Genomic DNA, 16,384 nt, shown 5'->3' with positions numbered 1-16,384 from the left:
CTAACTCAGGTTAAAGTAGCAATGGATACTCAACAACTTAACTTTTAATTCAGGTTAAAAACGCCAATTAAATCTCAGCCTCCCTTTATAGGTTTTAACTTTAGTTGTTCATGTAAGTTAAAAGCAGAGTTGTCATATCATCATGGCTATTTTAATCCCAGTTAGCTAATCAGATTTAAGAAGGCACTTTGTGTGTGGGGGCAGAGGGAGAAGTTTTTTGGCAGTGTAGACATTCTCTATATGGCTTTTGATGAACAGGTATAGTCATTACTGGTTTTACTCTACAGCATCTCCAAAATTCACTGCTAGAAATATGTACAGGTTAAGGTATCCCTTACCTCGGTAGGCTGAAAAAGTGAGATGAAAAGCCAGAGGCAAAAATGATTGTAGAGGTAAAACTGGTGTGATTATTTTTAACTGTATTTGCTCAATAACTTTATCTATTTTGTCCTCATCACCTATCCAATCCCTTGGCCCTGGGCACTCCTTTTTGGATTAGGTCTTCGTTTTCTTGTCAATTAACGTGCGTTTTCCAAAATTGGCACTTTAAGCTTTCCTGTTTATGATAAATATTTTCCCCATAATTCAGGTTGTTTTTGAAAGTTTAGGTCAGTGGAACAAAGTGCCAGATACTCATTTTTAGTGTGTGTTAAGCTATGTATGTATTCTTAAGGCCCAGTCTCAGCAGCCAATAATTGTCAGCCTTTTGAGATGCTTATTCCCTCGCCCCCAATGGATTTCATTTTACTGTCATTTTTGCAGACTTGCTTATATTTTTCTGGTCTCTAAGCTTTTACTTGGGTTACTAGGGTTAAATATTCCCTGTGTTCCCTTGAGTAAAGAGCAAATATACAATCCTGCGGTATATGACTAAGAGATTGACATGGCTAGTCAAAGTCTTTATGAGAGATATCCATCAGTTTAGAGAAATAAATGATTGTCCCATATTTTAAATTTAGTTTATTGAAGAAAATGAAAACCTGGTGAGGGGGGGAAAAGGGAAAATAAAGCCTAATGTACTGTGAAATAGAAGGATGTTTGGAAATCAAGGTGGTCTTTTGTAAACAGTTTACAATATTTTATTCAAACATTATAAAACATCAACATCAAAGGCTCTGTGTTTACTCTTCAAATTACAAGTTATGATATATGTAAGGCAATCTAATTTACAAACTAAATTTAAATATCATTGTAAAGGGGAAACACGTACAGGTGACGTATCTATGCTGTAACTACTCAGCTTCAGTAAAGATGTCTTTTTAATTGTCATAGTTATAAAAATGGAAATTCTGTAAAAATTACATAGGTATTGTAGAAAGAAATTGCTACCATAGGACACATGGTTGTGTAAACCCAAATGAGGAAAAAATGTTCATATTTTTGGGGAAAAGATTTCATTTGAGATAATTTTTGGTCTTAACTCTCTGTGCAGCCAGTTCCCCATGTAAAATGAAGATAATACTACTTCACTTCACAGGGTGTTGTGAAGATAAATGCTGCTTCTTTAATACAAGTAATAAAAGTAATAAGAATGAATGTTAGTGGGGCATTTGAATACTACAACAATTAATGCAGTTGAAAAGCCCACGAAGAATATTTTTAAAAAAGATTATTATTCCATTGCTGGGTTTGTAAGGTATAAATAAGGAGTGGGTGGGCGAAATGTTGCACACTGAGTGAAGAGGATAAAAAAACAACAACACTGAATGGTTATTCATTCGCTGACTGCTCGCCATCTTCTAGCCTGTCTATGAAAAGTTAATTCTGGCGTGCACACGCACACTTTAAAACATTAAGTATCTACTTGACATCATTGTATCATGTAGCTGCCCCAAGAAATTCAGATGCACTAATTTATTCAGGAATATTTTAAGCTGAAGTACCATGGTGTTTTCTTCTACAGCAGGAAAAATACTGCTAAGAATGCAGAGGGCTAATTAAAAGAACTTTTACTCCAGAAATGGTTTATACAATGCTTAATGAAAGAGCTGTGATGGTGAATCATTGGTATTTTGTCTCATCTAATTCATGACTACCATATCCATAAACAAAATACAGTTTGTTATGTTTTAGAGTTGTGCTAGCAAGACTGTAGGTAGCATTAATGGCACCTCCACTCTAAACTGCACTTTCATTTGCTGGCAGCTTTCTCAAAAGAAAAAACAAAACAAAACTTCAGTTAGTATTACTCATGCCTAGACTAAGACTTTTTTTTCTGCTAGAAAGTATCATGGAGCTCCATTATTTTAGGTTGCTCATTTCTGGATTATAAGAATGTGTGTTTCTTTTGTTTGTTTTTTAACCAAACCAATGTTTCAGATTTGGGGATGGGATGGGAAGGGTGACATAACAGCCTTATTTTTGAATTGCAGGCTTGGCGTGTACGTATTCCTGTAGGAGAGCTAAGGGGCTTTTATTGCATTTGGAGAGAGGGGAAAAACAGGTCACTTTATTTTATTTATAGACCTTTTTGTAATGCTCCCCATTGCAGTATCTAAATGCCTTACAAACATTATTGAATAAACACACGAAAAATTGGTTTAGTGATAGTTAAGTTTCAATCAGGCTCCAGCCCACTAATGCAAAACCTGAAAAGCATGGAAATAACAAGCTAAGAGAAAAGTCTCCTGCATTCCTTGTACACAACACTGATGATAACACGGTCCAGCACTCCATCAGGCTTTTGCTTTCACTTCCAATGGATAAAAAAAAACCCAATGTATTCCCTCAGCTTTGTTCATCTCACATTCTAACACAAAACCTTAACGGATGTTCTGGAATCAATGAACCAGCACATCTGACTGTCAAACATTCTGTACATTTGGGAAGTTGTTATGCCTTCATGTTGTTGACATCACCATTAAGATTTGGCACTAAAATGTGAGTTTGACAGATCGCCCCTAGGTTGAATCTTCACGATTTGAGCCACAGGAGCAATTGCTAGCTCCCCTTAGTTCACCATCTAGAGAAGGACTTAATCCACATATTTCCAGTGGGTTGCACAACTATTTCCTGGCACAGAACATATTGACAATCGAGAATCCTGGCTTGATACACCTGGCTCTGGAGAAAAAAGGTCTGGGTTAGTGGTTAGACTGAGGATAAATATGGCACATTCAATCTGAAAGGTAGCGTGTCAAGTTGGTAGGATTTAGGTCTACCATGTTAGAGTCCTGGCTTCTGTTCTTGACTGTTCATGGAGTGATCTTGTGTAAGCTCTTTAACTTATTGTTGTCATGCGATGTGCCACCCAGTTGAGGTTTTTCAACCTTCCAAATAGGGATTAAGTGGCACGGTACAGTACATAAATCTTATGCTGGACCTCTGCATAGGTGAAAATTTCACCCATGGTAAACCTGTTCTGTCTCTCTCCACCCATCATATCCCTGTTTGTCGGCCCTACCTAGGTATATCACACTTATCAGAGAGCCTTACAAGGTTGTAAAACCGTAGGTTTGGTTTATTAAAATCCATGTAGCTATTTGCACCTATTGGGGTTAATCCATCCAAGTGAATTATCAGAATGCATAGGGAGAAAGATTTTTTTTTTTTTAACCAAATAAAAATTTCAGATGGTTGTGTATGTTTGAATAAGTTCAAACAATACCTCCGTCTTACAAAAGTATTTTTCTTTCACTTTTCAACTTTTCACTTGTGCAGCGGTTTATAAAATTTCAAAGCTAATGGCATAACCACCTCTACTGATGATATCGTATAAAAAGTATCCTGAGATGAATTAACTGAGAGGCATGGTACATTTCACTTGACTGTATGGTCCTGATATGCTTAGACCTGTGTGAGTTTAAAGTTAAGAAGGCATAGGGTTCACTTGGTACATCCATGAGTGACTGCTTGGAAAACCTCTTTCTGTTGAGACTTCCTTAGTTCTGATTTTACACTTTCACAGAAAAAGTCAGACTGAGGCTGGCTATGGTAATGGTGCATCAATAGCCTAAACAGAAAGATTGCCACAGGATATTTTCGGTTATTTTTGATGTTATTCATTTAGGGTTATATATTGCTTGTGAAAATGTGTGTAGAGCTTCCAGTCACTTTGAGACTGTGATCCCACATTTCCATCAATAAAACAGAGCATAATGTAAGTCGAAGTAACTATCTAGCCAACTCCCTGATCCAGAAGCAGCTGAGACTCCAAATATTGCTTTGTCAGTGGTACCCAAGATACAGTACTATGAAAAAGTGCAATGAATTATCCATTTGCTAGTTAATTGTCCCAAAATGATCTCCCAAAAGGCGAGAGAAGCCGATGCTGTTAACATTCTGGCCATTGCCATCACTGTGTGTGAGAGTAGTATGTTTTGAATCAGTGGTGAAATGTTTGTAACAGCCGCATTTCATTTGAAACACAGCTGCATGACAACTAGAAAATTGCTTACTTAACTGCTTTATTCCAGCAAACAGAACAAAGAATGTGCACCCCATTTATTTAATCACAAATTGACAGATCGTTCATGAGTTGGTCTATAAACTTCTCCGAATATTTCATGGTGCAATGTACAGAGTTGAAATAAAAGCCAAAACAGGGGAAAGACTTGTGATTCTCATGGCTTTTTTAGTCCCCAATGTGTATTACCAACATATTTTAAATCAGCATTTAATCAGAATCTATTTTATATGGAACTGTACAACGTATTTATCATCTGAGACAAACCTGAATGTTAATCCTAAGCATGGAAGGATTCAAACACTGTGGTTTGGGTACAAATCTGTCATTTGTATAGTAAAATCCCAGATAGCAACTTTGAAAATACATCCTCTTATGGGGGGCAAGAGGTGGGTATGGGTGACTGTTCTTACACCCATCCTCCTTTTACACTTCTCACCACCCTCAGACTCAACTTCATCCTTCCCTTTGGCTGATAAAGTCAGCTGCCTCTCCCCCACAAGCTGATGATCCACCTTTGAGAGGGCTATGAGGTGCTTGTTCCCTATTGCATATTGGCCAGGTGTATTGCTACAGTCATCCTAAGCCATGACAGCCTAGAGACTGTGGAATAGAACTAAATGCAATTCCTGCCATACTTTTTGTAAATATTCCTAGAATGGGCCTGGGCTGTGGTATTAGTGGTCAGGGAGGCTTCAATATTCTTTTTTGGTGGCGGGGGTGGAAGTCTGGTGAGATCTAGCAGCCTCAGCAAAAAGAAACCCAGATCTAATTGTAGTATATTGAGGTAGGTTGTGTGACATAGGCCCCATTTGAGTAAGTTTGAGGGCAATGAAGGACTACAAATAAGTTCTTCCTTATGAATTATAAATGATGGGTCTGATGGGCTGAGTCAAGCCTGTTCCACCAAAAGCAGAGCTCGGTTTGTGACGTACAAAAGAAGGGGCTTCCTTTCTCCCCAACCCCCTGAGAATTGCAGTAATTTGAAGCCTGGAGAGGCTGCTGGCCAAAAAAGCTGCTAGCAGGTTCTTTTGCTGATGAACCCCGTCTTGTTGTGGTGCACTCTGTATGTTTTGTCTGCTGTTTTGTGTGTGCTTTTGTTTTTCTGAATGAATTTAATTCTGCAAACATTACCAAAATTTTCAGCCTCTCTTGCTTATTTGGTGACGTTGGTGATGACCTTGGTTTCCCTGGTACAGTCCTTATAGATCATGTGCTAAAATACTTAATATATGATATCTCAAACTATTTGAATGCCTTACATACAAAAAAAGAAATCCTCTACACAAAGCCTGGTTTGAAAAACTGGGCTGTGGAGTTGCAACTGAATCATGCTGTGTCTGATGTCCGGCTTCAGCTGCACTAGTTCCCAAGCAGATTCCACAGAACAGCCCACACAACTGCCTCAGCTCCCTGCTCATGGATCCTAAGTCCCATGGAGAGCTTTTTGCAGAGGGACATAGATACAGAGCTGTAAAGTAGAGCTGGTTGAAATTTTTCATCTGGAAAATTTTCCCATTGAAAAATGGGGTTTCATTGAAATCAGCGTTTTCTGGAAGACTAAATATTTTGACTTTCTGATTGAAAAAATCTAAAACAAAAAATAATTGTTTTGAATCAATTTCTCAAAATGTATTTTTTTCAGATTCTCATCTTGTGGCACATAATAGTTATAATATCTTGTGGACTGTAATACCTTTTGGCTGTTGGATTTAGCATGTAGGTGCTGAGTGGTGGTGGTGTCCCATGACACACAGGAGATCAGACTAGATGATCCCTTCTGGTTTTAAAATTCAATGACATTTTGAGTCTAAAATATTTCAAATAAAAATGAAATGAAACAAAATTTTTATTTTTGTCTTGATTTGAAAAAAAAAATTTCCATTCCAGCAGTTGAATCAGTTACAAAGTCAGAAATAAAAGGACCTCTGACTCCTAATCACCTGCTGTAACCTTTAGACATCCTCCTTCCTACTGTACTTGTGTCGTGACAAAAGAAATTTAAAATCATTCACATTGCTTTTAAAAAAACAAAAATTTAGCACGGAAATTTTATATCATAACTGAGAACTTCAAAACATTTTGTACCATTCAAAATTCTGGTTCCTAGAGTCCAAAACTACAGAACGCATTGAAATGAGTTGATTGCGTTCTGTCTCATTTTTCTGTAGATGATAGTAACTTCATGAATTAAAATTCACTAGTAATCTTTTCTGAAATGCAAAGGGAGAGTCTGGATAAATTGGGAAGTACAATTTAATTGTGGACATAATTACACTTCTTGCACATAATTGCACTCATAAGTCATGTAAGACAATTTCTAACAGTTGGGTCAGATTTTTAATTTTATCAACTAAATTATTCATGTGACGATTTCTATATGCTGTCAGCATGAAAGTTAAATTCATAACTGGGTGGTTGGCTGTTCCTTTTCTATTCTTTATGATTACTTTAGCAACTGTGGAAAGCCTCTTGATTCTCAGAAGCACATGCTTCACCTATGTCTCCTGACATACATACAAAAGGGATGTAAGGAATTACTTCAAAGCAAAAGATGAGTATATGAATTCCAGTTATAAGCAAATATATTAGATTGTCAATGAAGAAAACAGGGCATGCTGGGGTGAATTTCAAATGAACGTGAAAATCAAATTCAAATTGTTCTTTTTCCAAATGATTTAATATCTTAGGAAACCAGGAAAAGGTCTTGGGCATAATTGTGGAAAGGTCAGCGTAGACCTTTACTTGATATGCAGCTGCAATCAAAAAAGCAAATAAAACGGTATGATGCATAAGAAATGGGATGGAGAACAATACAGAAAAGTTTAATGCCATTTGTATAAATCAACGGTTCACCCTCATCTGGAACATTGTGTGCAGTACTGGTCACTCATCTTAAAAATGATATTGCAGAAGTAGAGGGGATTCAGAGACAAGCAGTAAGAATGCTTAGGGGCCTGGAAAAATTATTATATGCCGAGAGATTGAAAAGATTTGGATTGTTGGTAGAGAAGGTAGATGAGGCACTTCCATTCTCCCTGTCTCATAACACAAAAACAAGGGGCACAGTCAATAAAATTGAAACACAGCAAATTCAAAACTGATAGAAGGAACTGCTTTTGCACATAACATACGACCTGTGCAACCCATTGCCATAGGATGTCATTGAGGCTAAAAACATGGCGAGAGGGATTTGGTATTTATGTGGCTAATACGAATATCCAGGGTTTTTAAAAGTGATGTAAAATATGCTTTGGGGTTTACACCAATTTCAAAGCATTTTGGGTCATAAAGGGTTTTTCCTGTGTGGTGGATTATTCCACATCTCTCTGGGGGAGGCCCCTTGTACCTTCCTTTGAAGCATCTGATGCTGGCCGCTGTTAATCAGGGTACGACTAGATGGACGTTTGGTCTGATCCAGTTTTGACAATTTCTGTTTTCTCTACCTGTTGAAATACCTGACTTAATTTGCTACTATTTTTCTCTCTCTCTTTCCTGAGGAGCAGGTGAATTCAGACTTCTATTTTCATTCAATCTTTCCCTTAAGAAATCACCATAGTCTTCTTTTATAAATCAATGGTGCAACTGGTTTAAGCCAACCTTCATTTATTTCTTGTACTTGTGAATTATGTACCAAAAGTCAGATACTGTGAATGATTCAAATGACATTTTATGACTTATTCCCATGTAGCCAAGCTACTCATTTGTGCTTTTATCTCAGCAACATGCTGTTCAGTTGAAGATGCATCAGCTAAGATTTTTAAAAGTCACTAATTTTTTGTGCCTCAATTTTTGGTTGTCCCATGTGTGAAGCTTTAAGAAGGTCTGATTTTCAGAAAGGGTTGAGCACCATCCTCTGATAACCAGTGTACTTTCAGATGTGTTAAGTCAGACATCCAAATCCCTAGTTGCATTCAAAAATCTTGGTCATTATTCTTCGTAGAGTTTTAAAAGTACATACGAAATCGGTGAAACCAATTTTCCTCTCTTTTCACTACAGCTGTGTTCTCTTAAGAGGTCTCACTTAAAAAGCTGGGTCTCAAACATCACTGGACTGTGAGGTGGGTTTGGGATGTGGATCTGAATTTTGCAGCTAAGTCCCTGTCTCTCTAATAGACCAAACCCTCAGATACAAACTGTGGCACGTGCAGCTATAAATGTGTGGGGGATTTTACATTGATTCTGTTTTCTGTGTCCTGCATCTTTAAGAAGTCTCCCTGGCAGGTGTGCCGGGAACTGGGTTCTGAGGTTTCCTGTGTTATGGAAAATAGATTCTGCTTTCTCTTTCATGGAGATTTTACAGTGATTTATTTCAGTCTCTCTGGCTTGTTTTCCTTGTTCTGAAATAAAAATCATTTTCATGAGTGGAAGAAGAAGGTGAGAGGGGTGGGACAAATGCTCCCCACAGTTAGTGTAACCTCTGTAATTAAGGGGGACTGCATTTAGGCCTTGCTTAAATGTCCATCAAAGTAAGTACAAAAATGTCTGTAAGCGTCAATGGGTGTTGTACCAAGGCCTTAGTGAATAACAGGGCTCAGCGATATATTTAATGCAGAGGTGCATTGTAGTTTCTGACCCTTCATGCAACCTATCTTGACAGACTCTGCAGGGGAGTCCCAATGAAGAGGGGAGAATAGAAAGCAAGAAGCCTTCTCCATGCCTGTTTGAATCTGTGCTGAGGCAGTGCCAGTTGAAAGTCTGAGGTTAGGGGGGAAGTATGTGCTGCAAATTCAGAACTCTCAAAACAGAGTTGTGTCCCTTTTGGGGCCCCTGGAAGCCTTCTGGCTGCCTCAGGGGTCTGGAAGCAGAATCCTGTGGCCAGTCCATTAGTATGCTACACATTTGCATCCCTCTCTTTGCCATGGATTTCAAAGCCACTATCTAGCCTGTAGTATGTTTTGCTGCCTGTGTGGGGCTATCTGGGGCATTTAAGCATGAGAACCTCTTAAATTGTGACTCTTGCTCAAATTAAAGTTATGCCAAAGTTTGCAACCCTTGTTTAAGAGCGTGAATGGGGTTGTACATGGGACTGATGCAAAGTGGGGAGGCAAAGATTGTGGGTTAAAGAGGCAGAATTTCCCCAGGGAAGATATTGTTCCTCTCCAAACATACTAATTAAAATTATCATAAATTCCAGTGAGTAAAGTGTACGCTTCATCACCAAGCTTGATTTTTACACTGTCCCCTACCTGTTCCCACCAACCCCCATGTGTAAGTTACAAAAATACGGTCTTAGTTTAAAGACTCTTTTATGCTATCTTCAGCAAACTTAACTTGAAATATGGTTATAATATTGCAATTTCTTAGGACAAAATGTACATCATTTTGAATGTTACAAGAAACCCATTGGCCAAGTTCTGTCCAATGGCCCATGCAGATTAATTGACTTCCACTGGGCATACTCAATATGGGAATGAACACAGAATTTGGCACATGTTCTTCAAAAGCCAAACATTTGAGGAAAAGTCAGCTTTTGATATTGCTTCTATCTTCATCAGTCCAACTTCTCTCTCCTTATCTGTACCAAAACTAACTCTTTTCTTCTGGGATTTGTATTCACTAATATTTCCCTCTTCAGCTGCCATCATTTTACATTTAACTGAGACGGTTCTCTATATAAAACACTGCCCCATGCCAATATGAGGAACCACCTTTCAAAATTAAAGCATAATATTCCAGTACCCCATAAGAAATTGTGAAAGGAAAGAGACAACTGACCCCAAGGCTAATTGAAAGCACCTGCACAAACAATGGTTAAAATCGAGTGCAGAAATAAAATCTGTGAAAAACTCAATATATAGAATGCAAGATAAGAGGGACAAATCTAACTAGATCTGGCAGTTTTTCCCAGTCCTTATTGAGTCATAGTGCAAACAAGCCATTCAGTCTTGCTACACTACAAACACCTGCTGTTAAAAAGCAACCCCAGAAACCAGTGCATTTTAACCAAAAGAGGAAGCTGAAATATATATACATAGAGAGAGAGAGTTGGCCAACCTACAGCTAAATGGGGGTGAAGGGCATGGTAACAGTGTTACACATATTTGAAGAGTATTAATGTCAAGAATGAAGAGGAAGTAAATAACAAAATTCACTGGGGTTTAAATATGAATGAGATGAAACCGAGAAGGAGAATATCAGGAAAACTGTGGCATGTGGGCTGTAATAGAATATGGAATACTTTCCTATTAGGGCACTGATCCATCACTTGGGATTTGGATCCATCAGTTTCACTGGATAAAGCATTAGAAAATATACTATAGGGGAGATTCCTATATTGGCAGAGAGATGAACTGAACGCACTAATGGGACTTTTCCATGTTTAGTTTCTGTGAGGATATAATAATTTCTTTTGATAGCTAGTCCAAAAGCCAATGGAAAAAGTCTGGTTGATTTCAGTGACATTAGATCAGGTCCCAGATGTCCACACAGGTCAAGACTATAACAGGCACTTATCCAAGGTGCACCCGCCTTTAATGGCCTGTGCAAAGGCCTGACAAAATTGACACTCAGCACTCCACTAGGTGTGCACAGAGCCTTAAAAGGGACAGAGATGAGAGTTGATCCCACCCCTCTTTCTCACTTCTGCTGAGGTGGGGGGAAGAAATACTTGTCTCACTTGACTGGTCATGTGCAAATTAAGTATTGTTCAGTTTGCAATGGACACCCCTTTACAGTCTGAGCAAAATGCTAATCAACAGGTTGTGTGGACTGTGGGGAAAAAACAAAAACAGCAGGGGTCACCCTGTTTAGGAGTAAGAATGAACTTTTGAAACTATATCTGGGGTGCAGATGAACCCCCAGTTATCCTTTCATCTATGAAGAAAAGTTGCCAGTGGGCTTGAACTTATGAAAGGGGAGATTTCAACCAACCCGGTTGAAAGTACTTGGAGAAGGACATGGTATCTTGTAGGAGATAATGTGTTATGTTTTTGTTTTATATTTCCAATATTTTTACATTCAGTCACTTGAATCTCTGTTCTTTGATGATGAATTTATTCTTGGGGTGGGTGTGTGTGTGAGTGAGTGAAATATGTGCTGAGAGGAGATATATATATATATCATGTGAGAGATGATCCTGAGTTGAATCTTGGAAGCTGGTGTGTGCTATTCCTTTGGGAGTAGCAAATCAGACAGTTCTGTGTGTGTTCAGTGCAACAGAGGCTGAGCATTCCAGAGGGACAGTCAGAGGATTCAAGGGGCTGTTGTGTGCCTATTGGTAACTTGCAGAGGGAGAGCTAGGCCTGAAGAGATCTGGAAAGTAGTGCTTATGTTGCCAGAGGCTGGTGGATTCAGGGAGCTGAGCCGCAGCAGGCACAGACAAGGCTCCCTCATGTTAAGGGTAGGTAATAGCGAGGTGCCTCACAACAACAAATATTCTTGCCAGCAAGTTGAAGTATGGGTTGGATGAATGGACTATAAGATGGATAGAAAGTTGACTAGATAATTGGGCTGAACAGGTAGTGAACACGTTTTGTTCAGTATATTCATTAATAATTGGGAGGATGGGGTGGATTTGCACCCTCAGCAAGTTTGCAGATGACACTGAGCTAGGGGGAGTGGTAGATACACTGGAGGATAGGGATAGAATACAGAGTGACCTAGACAAATTGGAGGATTGGGCCAAAAGAAATCTCATGAGGTTCAACAAGGACAAGTGCACAGTCCTGTACTTAGGACAGAAGAATCCCATGCACTGCTATAGACTGGGGATCAACTGGCTAGGCAGCAGTTCTGTGGAAAAGGACCTTGGGGTTACTGTGGACAAGGAGCTGGATATGTGTCAACAGTGTGCCCTTATTGCCAAAAAGGCTAACAGCATTTTGGACTGCATTTGTAAGAGCATTGTCAGCAGATCGAGGGAAGTGATTAGCCCCCTCTATTTGGCACTGGTGAGGCCACATGTAGAGTATTGTGGCCAGTTTTGGGCCCCCCACTACAGGAACGATGTGGACAAATTGGAGAGAGTCCAGCAGAGGGCAAGGAAAACGATTAGAAGGCTGGAGCACATGACTTATGAGGAGAGGCTGAGGGAACTAGGGTTGTTTAATCTGCAGATAAGAAGAGTGAGGGGAGATTTGATAGTGGCCTTCAACTACCTGAAGGGGGGTTCCATGGAGGATGGAGCTAGGCTGTTCTCAGTGATGGCAGATGACAGAACTAGGAGCAAAGGTCTCAAGTTGCAGCGGGGGGAGGTCTGGATTGGATATTAGGAAAATCCTGTTCACGAGGAGGGTGGTGAAGCCCTGGAATAGGTTATCTAGGGAGGTGGTGGAATCTCCATCCTTAGAGGTTTTTAAGGCCCGATTTGACAAAGCCCTGGCTGAGATGATTTAGTTGGGGTTGGTCCTGCTTTGAGCAGCAGGTTGGACTAGATGACCTCCTTAGGTCCCTTCCAACCCTGATCTTCTATGATTCTATAACTCTATAACCGTGGGTACTCCTGGGAAGCATTATAGGAGCCGGCTACACCATCCTAAATACTGTTGTAGGCTGTAAAATCCTCTCTGGGTTGCTGTGGCCGGGGTTGTGCGTTCCTGAGGCCTCTTGTGCTCTTCATGGAGCAGTGCAGGTCTACACTGCCTCCTCCTGAGGCCAGTGGTTACATGTTGAAATTTGAGAGAGGATATTTGTACCGCATGTTGAAAACACCAAATGACTTCAACTGAAAATGGTAAGCAGGATTGTTTGTGGTTTTACTGTTACAGTTCCTTCCAACTGTAGCACAGTCCATACTCAATCAAAACTCTCTTTGACTTCAACCATTGACTTCAGTAGTTATTTTTGTCTGAGTCATCAGCAGTGCAAGATTTGGCCTGTGATGTTGTCTTACTGTCATTTGTTATTATGGCTGTTGTTTTATTTTTAAGCTTGACAGGGACTAAATGTTTCCCAGGGAAGGTAAATAGCATGTGTGTGTGCACGTGTCAGAGAGATTTGTTTTTTAAATGGGTCACCACGTTCTCTGTTTGAGGATCTAGTATCCGATGACACTCATGAGTTTTCACAGAAATGGCAATTCATGTTTGTGAAGAGATTCTTTTTTTGTCCCTCAGCAGGTGACTCACTCATGGAAGCCCAGAGTGTGCATGGAGGAAGGCTTGTTCTTAAACAAGTTGCTGCCCTTTTAATGAAGCGGTTTCACCACACCAGGCGAGACTGGAGAGGAACTCTGTCAAATGTTCTGCTGCCTGTCCTCTTTGTTGCCATGGCAATGGCCTTGTTTACTGTGAAGCCATTAGCTATTGATTATCCTTCACTCAAGCTGATGCCAGGTCTTTACGACAATGCAGAATCCTTCTTTAGGTAAAAATTTCATTCATCATAATCAATAACTCTGGAAAAGAGTCCTCATTTTTTATTATTTAAGATGTTTTTCTCTAAGCAGAGTAATCAAAATCACATTTTATAGCAACTGGATTTAAAAAAAAAAAGCCTTGAAAGCTGCTTGCCCCATCAAAAACGTATGTTAGTCATATATTTTAATTTTGTGGATAATAATGAAAGGTATCTGAGTAACAGAAATGCATTTTATGATGTGTTGAGGCATAAAGCAGATGGTTAAGAAAGGGCAAAGTTTTTGGATCAGGCTGGATTGGGCAATCTCTTTCAAGACTGGTCATAAGATTTTTTTTATATACTATATGTGTGTGCCTAAAATCACGTGTGCACGTATGGCTATTGCTTTAGCTTATTTCTGCTTAGTTCACTAGGTCTGTAGGCATGGCCTGCAAAGCTTCCTTGGTCTGCAGATGCAGCCCAGCACTTACAAGATCGGGAGTCTCTGCTACTGAACTTTAAACTTCTTTATTTATGACTGTGGAACCTAGTAGGTCTGCATGTGTTTCCTTTGGATCTGTCAGTGTCTGTAAGTGCAGCCCAATTTACAGTGTCTGCAGTCCTACTCTGTGCCAAATACAGGCAGCAGACCCCACAATACCGTATATTCCCTTGCAATATTGGATAGAGATGCTGCCTGTACCTGTTTATAGGTCAAAAAGGTGGATGCAGATTATATCATAAAGCAAAAGGTCTATACTATTTAACTTATACATGAAAGGTGAAAGACTTACGTTTCTTTTCTATGAAAACTGGTGGAGTTTCATGCCAGTAACTGGAGGAGAGGCAGAGTTAAGGTCTATGTATTAACCTTTACTTTGAATTCCTTTACATTTAACAATTAGTTTTTAAAACTAGAAAAAAATCTTAGTTTTTAATCAATAAAATAAATGGTGAGCTATTCTTCTGTCTCATAGATATTATGAATATAGCGCTAGGGCAGATGTTTTGCACAAAGTTATTTTATGCTGCTTCAATTTCTACTAATGTGCCTGAATGTGGGTCACCTTAGTTCTAACTACCTTGTTATTTATCCCCCTTTCCTCTCAGCAGCACTGAAAGTGATGATCTGGGAAACCTTTCTTCTGTGCTGTTGAGATATTTTGCAGACCAGGATCACCCGTGCACCTATTCAAGACCAGATGTGTAAGAGTAAACAATAAAACTTCTTTTTTAATGTTCTATGTGACTAATTTAATGATTACTACTATTGCTACAGAGATTCCTTAGGGTGGGAGGTGAGTCAATAATTACTATTTACATTTCATGTTTTGGGAGATTTTATGTTTATAGTAATATTTATTCATTAAACAAACAGTTATTAACTATTAGTTGCTTGAATAGAAATAATCTTTATTAGATGTAGAGCACTGGATGCAATCTTTCCTTATGAAATATAAATTTAATATAAAATATGTTTCCAAAAGTTAAATAATGGATAACATGGAATCCTGTGATTAAATAATTTTATGTCTTATTTTACATAGTATGTCTTATGCTTTGTTTGACCATTTTAGTATGACTTTTTTAAAAAACCGTATTGACGAATGTGCTGGTTTCAAGCTGAAATACATAATAGGCTTCTAAGTCACATTGAAGTCTGTGGGACTCTTCCAATTAATTTCAGTAGGATTTGGATCAGGCTGAAGTCAGTAAGAATGAAGGTTGGTGATACAGTCAGTATCTGCAAGTATCACTTTGTTCATTAAATACAAGGCCCAGATTTTCCAAGTTTCCAAGTGTCTGACTGGGCTCATACGTTTACTTGCATCTGCCTTATGCATGCAAAAACCTGGTGTACAGCTAATTGGCTGTTTGCTCATGAAAGTACCTGATTTGCATGCACATGTCAGAGGATTGCAGTGATAAGTTAGAAGTGTGAGAAATCCTGATATTCTGGTCCACAATGCATAAAATTGGCATTATTTAATGGAATGAAAATAAAACCATTATTTTAGCACCAGTGTTGTGGATACAGCAACTGTTTGTCACTCTTTCAAAATCCAATATTAGATAAAACATTATAGTTTATCTTTAATGATTGTTCCTATTTTTGTTTTTCCTCCTGTAGAAAAAATTATTCATGTTGGCAGTCTGAGCCTCTTTCACCCCAGGAACTCTTGGATGCATGTGGATGTGTGACAGATCAAGGGGTATATCTTATTCTTTTCCTCAACGAAATGAAACACGTGTATTGGCCTCATTATGACTGGAGATTTCATTCTCTGTCTTGTATTGCTTTGACTTCATGTTCTAAAGTTTTCAGAAAAATAATGTGTGAAATAATATTAGTTTACATCTGGACAAAACACTTGCAGTTGCTATGTCAACCTCGTGAAACTATCATATCTTTCAGAAATGTATCACTGTGAGAATACGGTATATGAAACAGACGTATTTCAGACATTTTAGATATGTTTTTCCATATATCTGAATGTGTGAAGCTCAGCAAAACCAAGATCTGGGAGTTTGAGAAGTTGGGCTCAGACCTGTCTTAGCAGCATTTGATCCATAGCTATCACTCTCAGCTGGCCAGTGCAGAGGGGGCTAGGGACTGTCTCATCTCCTCTTCACCCTATGGAAGGCATGGGGGGATGGGAATCCAATGAAACACTAGCAGGAAGCATCCCTTGTATGCAG

At 39.0% G+C, this 16,384-nt stretch overlaps 1 protein-coding gene across 1 annotated transcript in view; it reads left to right on the top strand.

Moving 5' to 3' along the window:
• ABCA13 (ATP binding cassette subfamily A member 13) overlaps positions 1 to 16,384 on the top strand; it is a 239,364-nt gene that overhangs the window by 122,993 nt on the left and 99,987 nt on the right. The window contains 3 exon segments of the mRNA XM_067550331.1: positions 13,465 to 13,711; positions 14,795 to 14,896; positions 15,816 to 15,897. Coding sequence (XP_067406432.1) covers positions 13,465 to 13,711; positions 14,795 to 14,896; positions 15,816 to 15,897 — 431 coding nt within the window.

Source organism: Emydura macquarii, unplaced genomic scaffold (genome assembly GCF_026122565.2).
Source record: "Emydura macquarii macquarii isolate MOO-44397 ecotype Brisbane River unplaced genomic scaffold, CSIRO-AGI_Emac_v2 contig_1263, whole genome shotgun sequence".
Classification (NCBI taxonomy): domain Eukaryota; kingdom Metazoa; phylum Chordata; order Testudines; family Chelidae; genus Emydura; species Emydura macquarii.
This window is presented reverse-complemented; position numbering and strand designations above follow the sequence as displayed.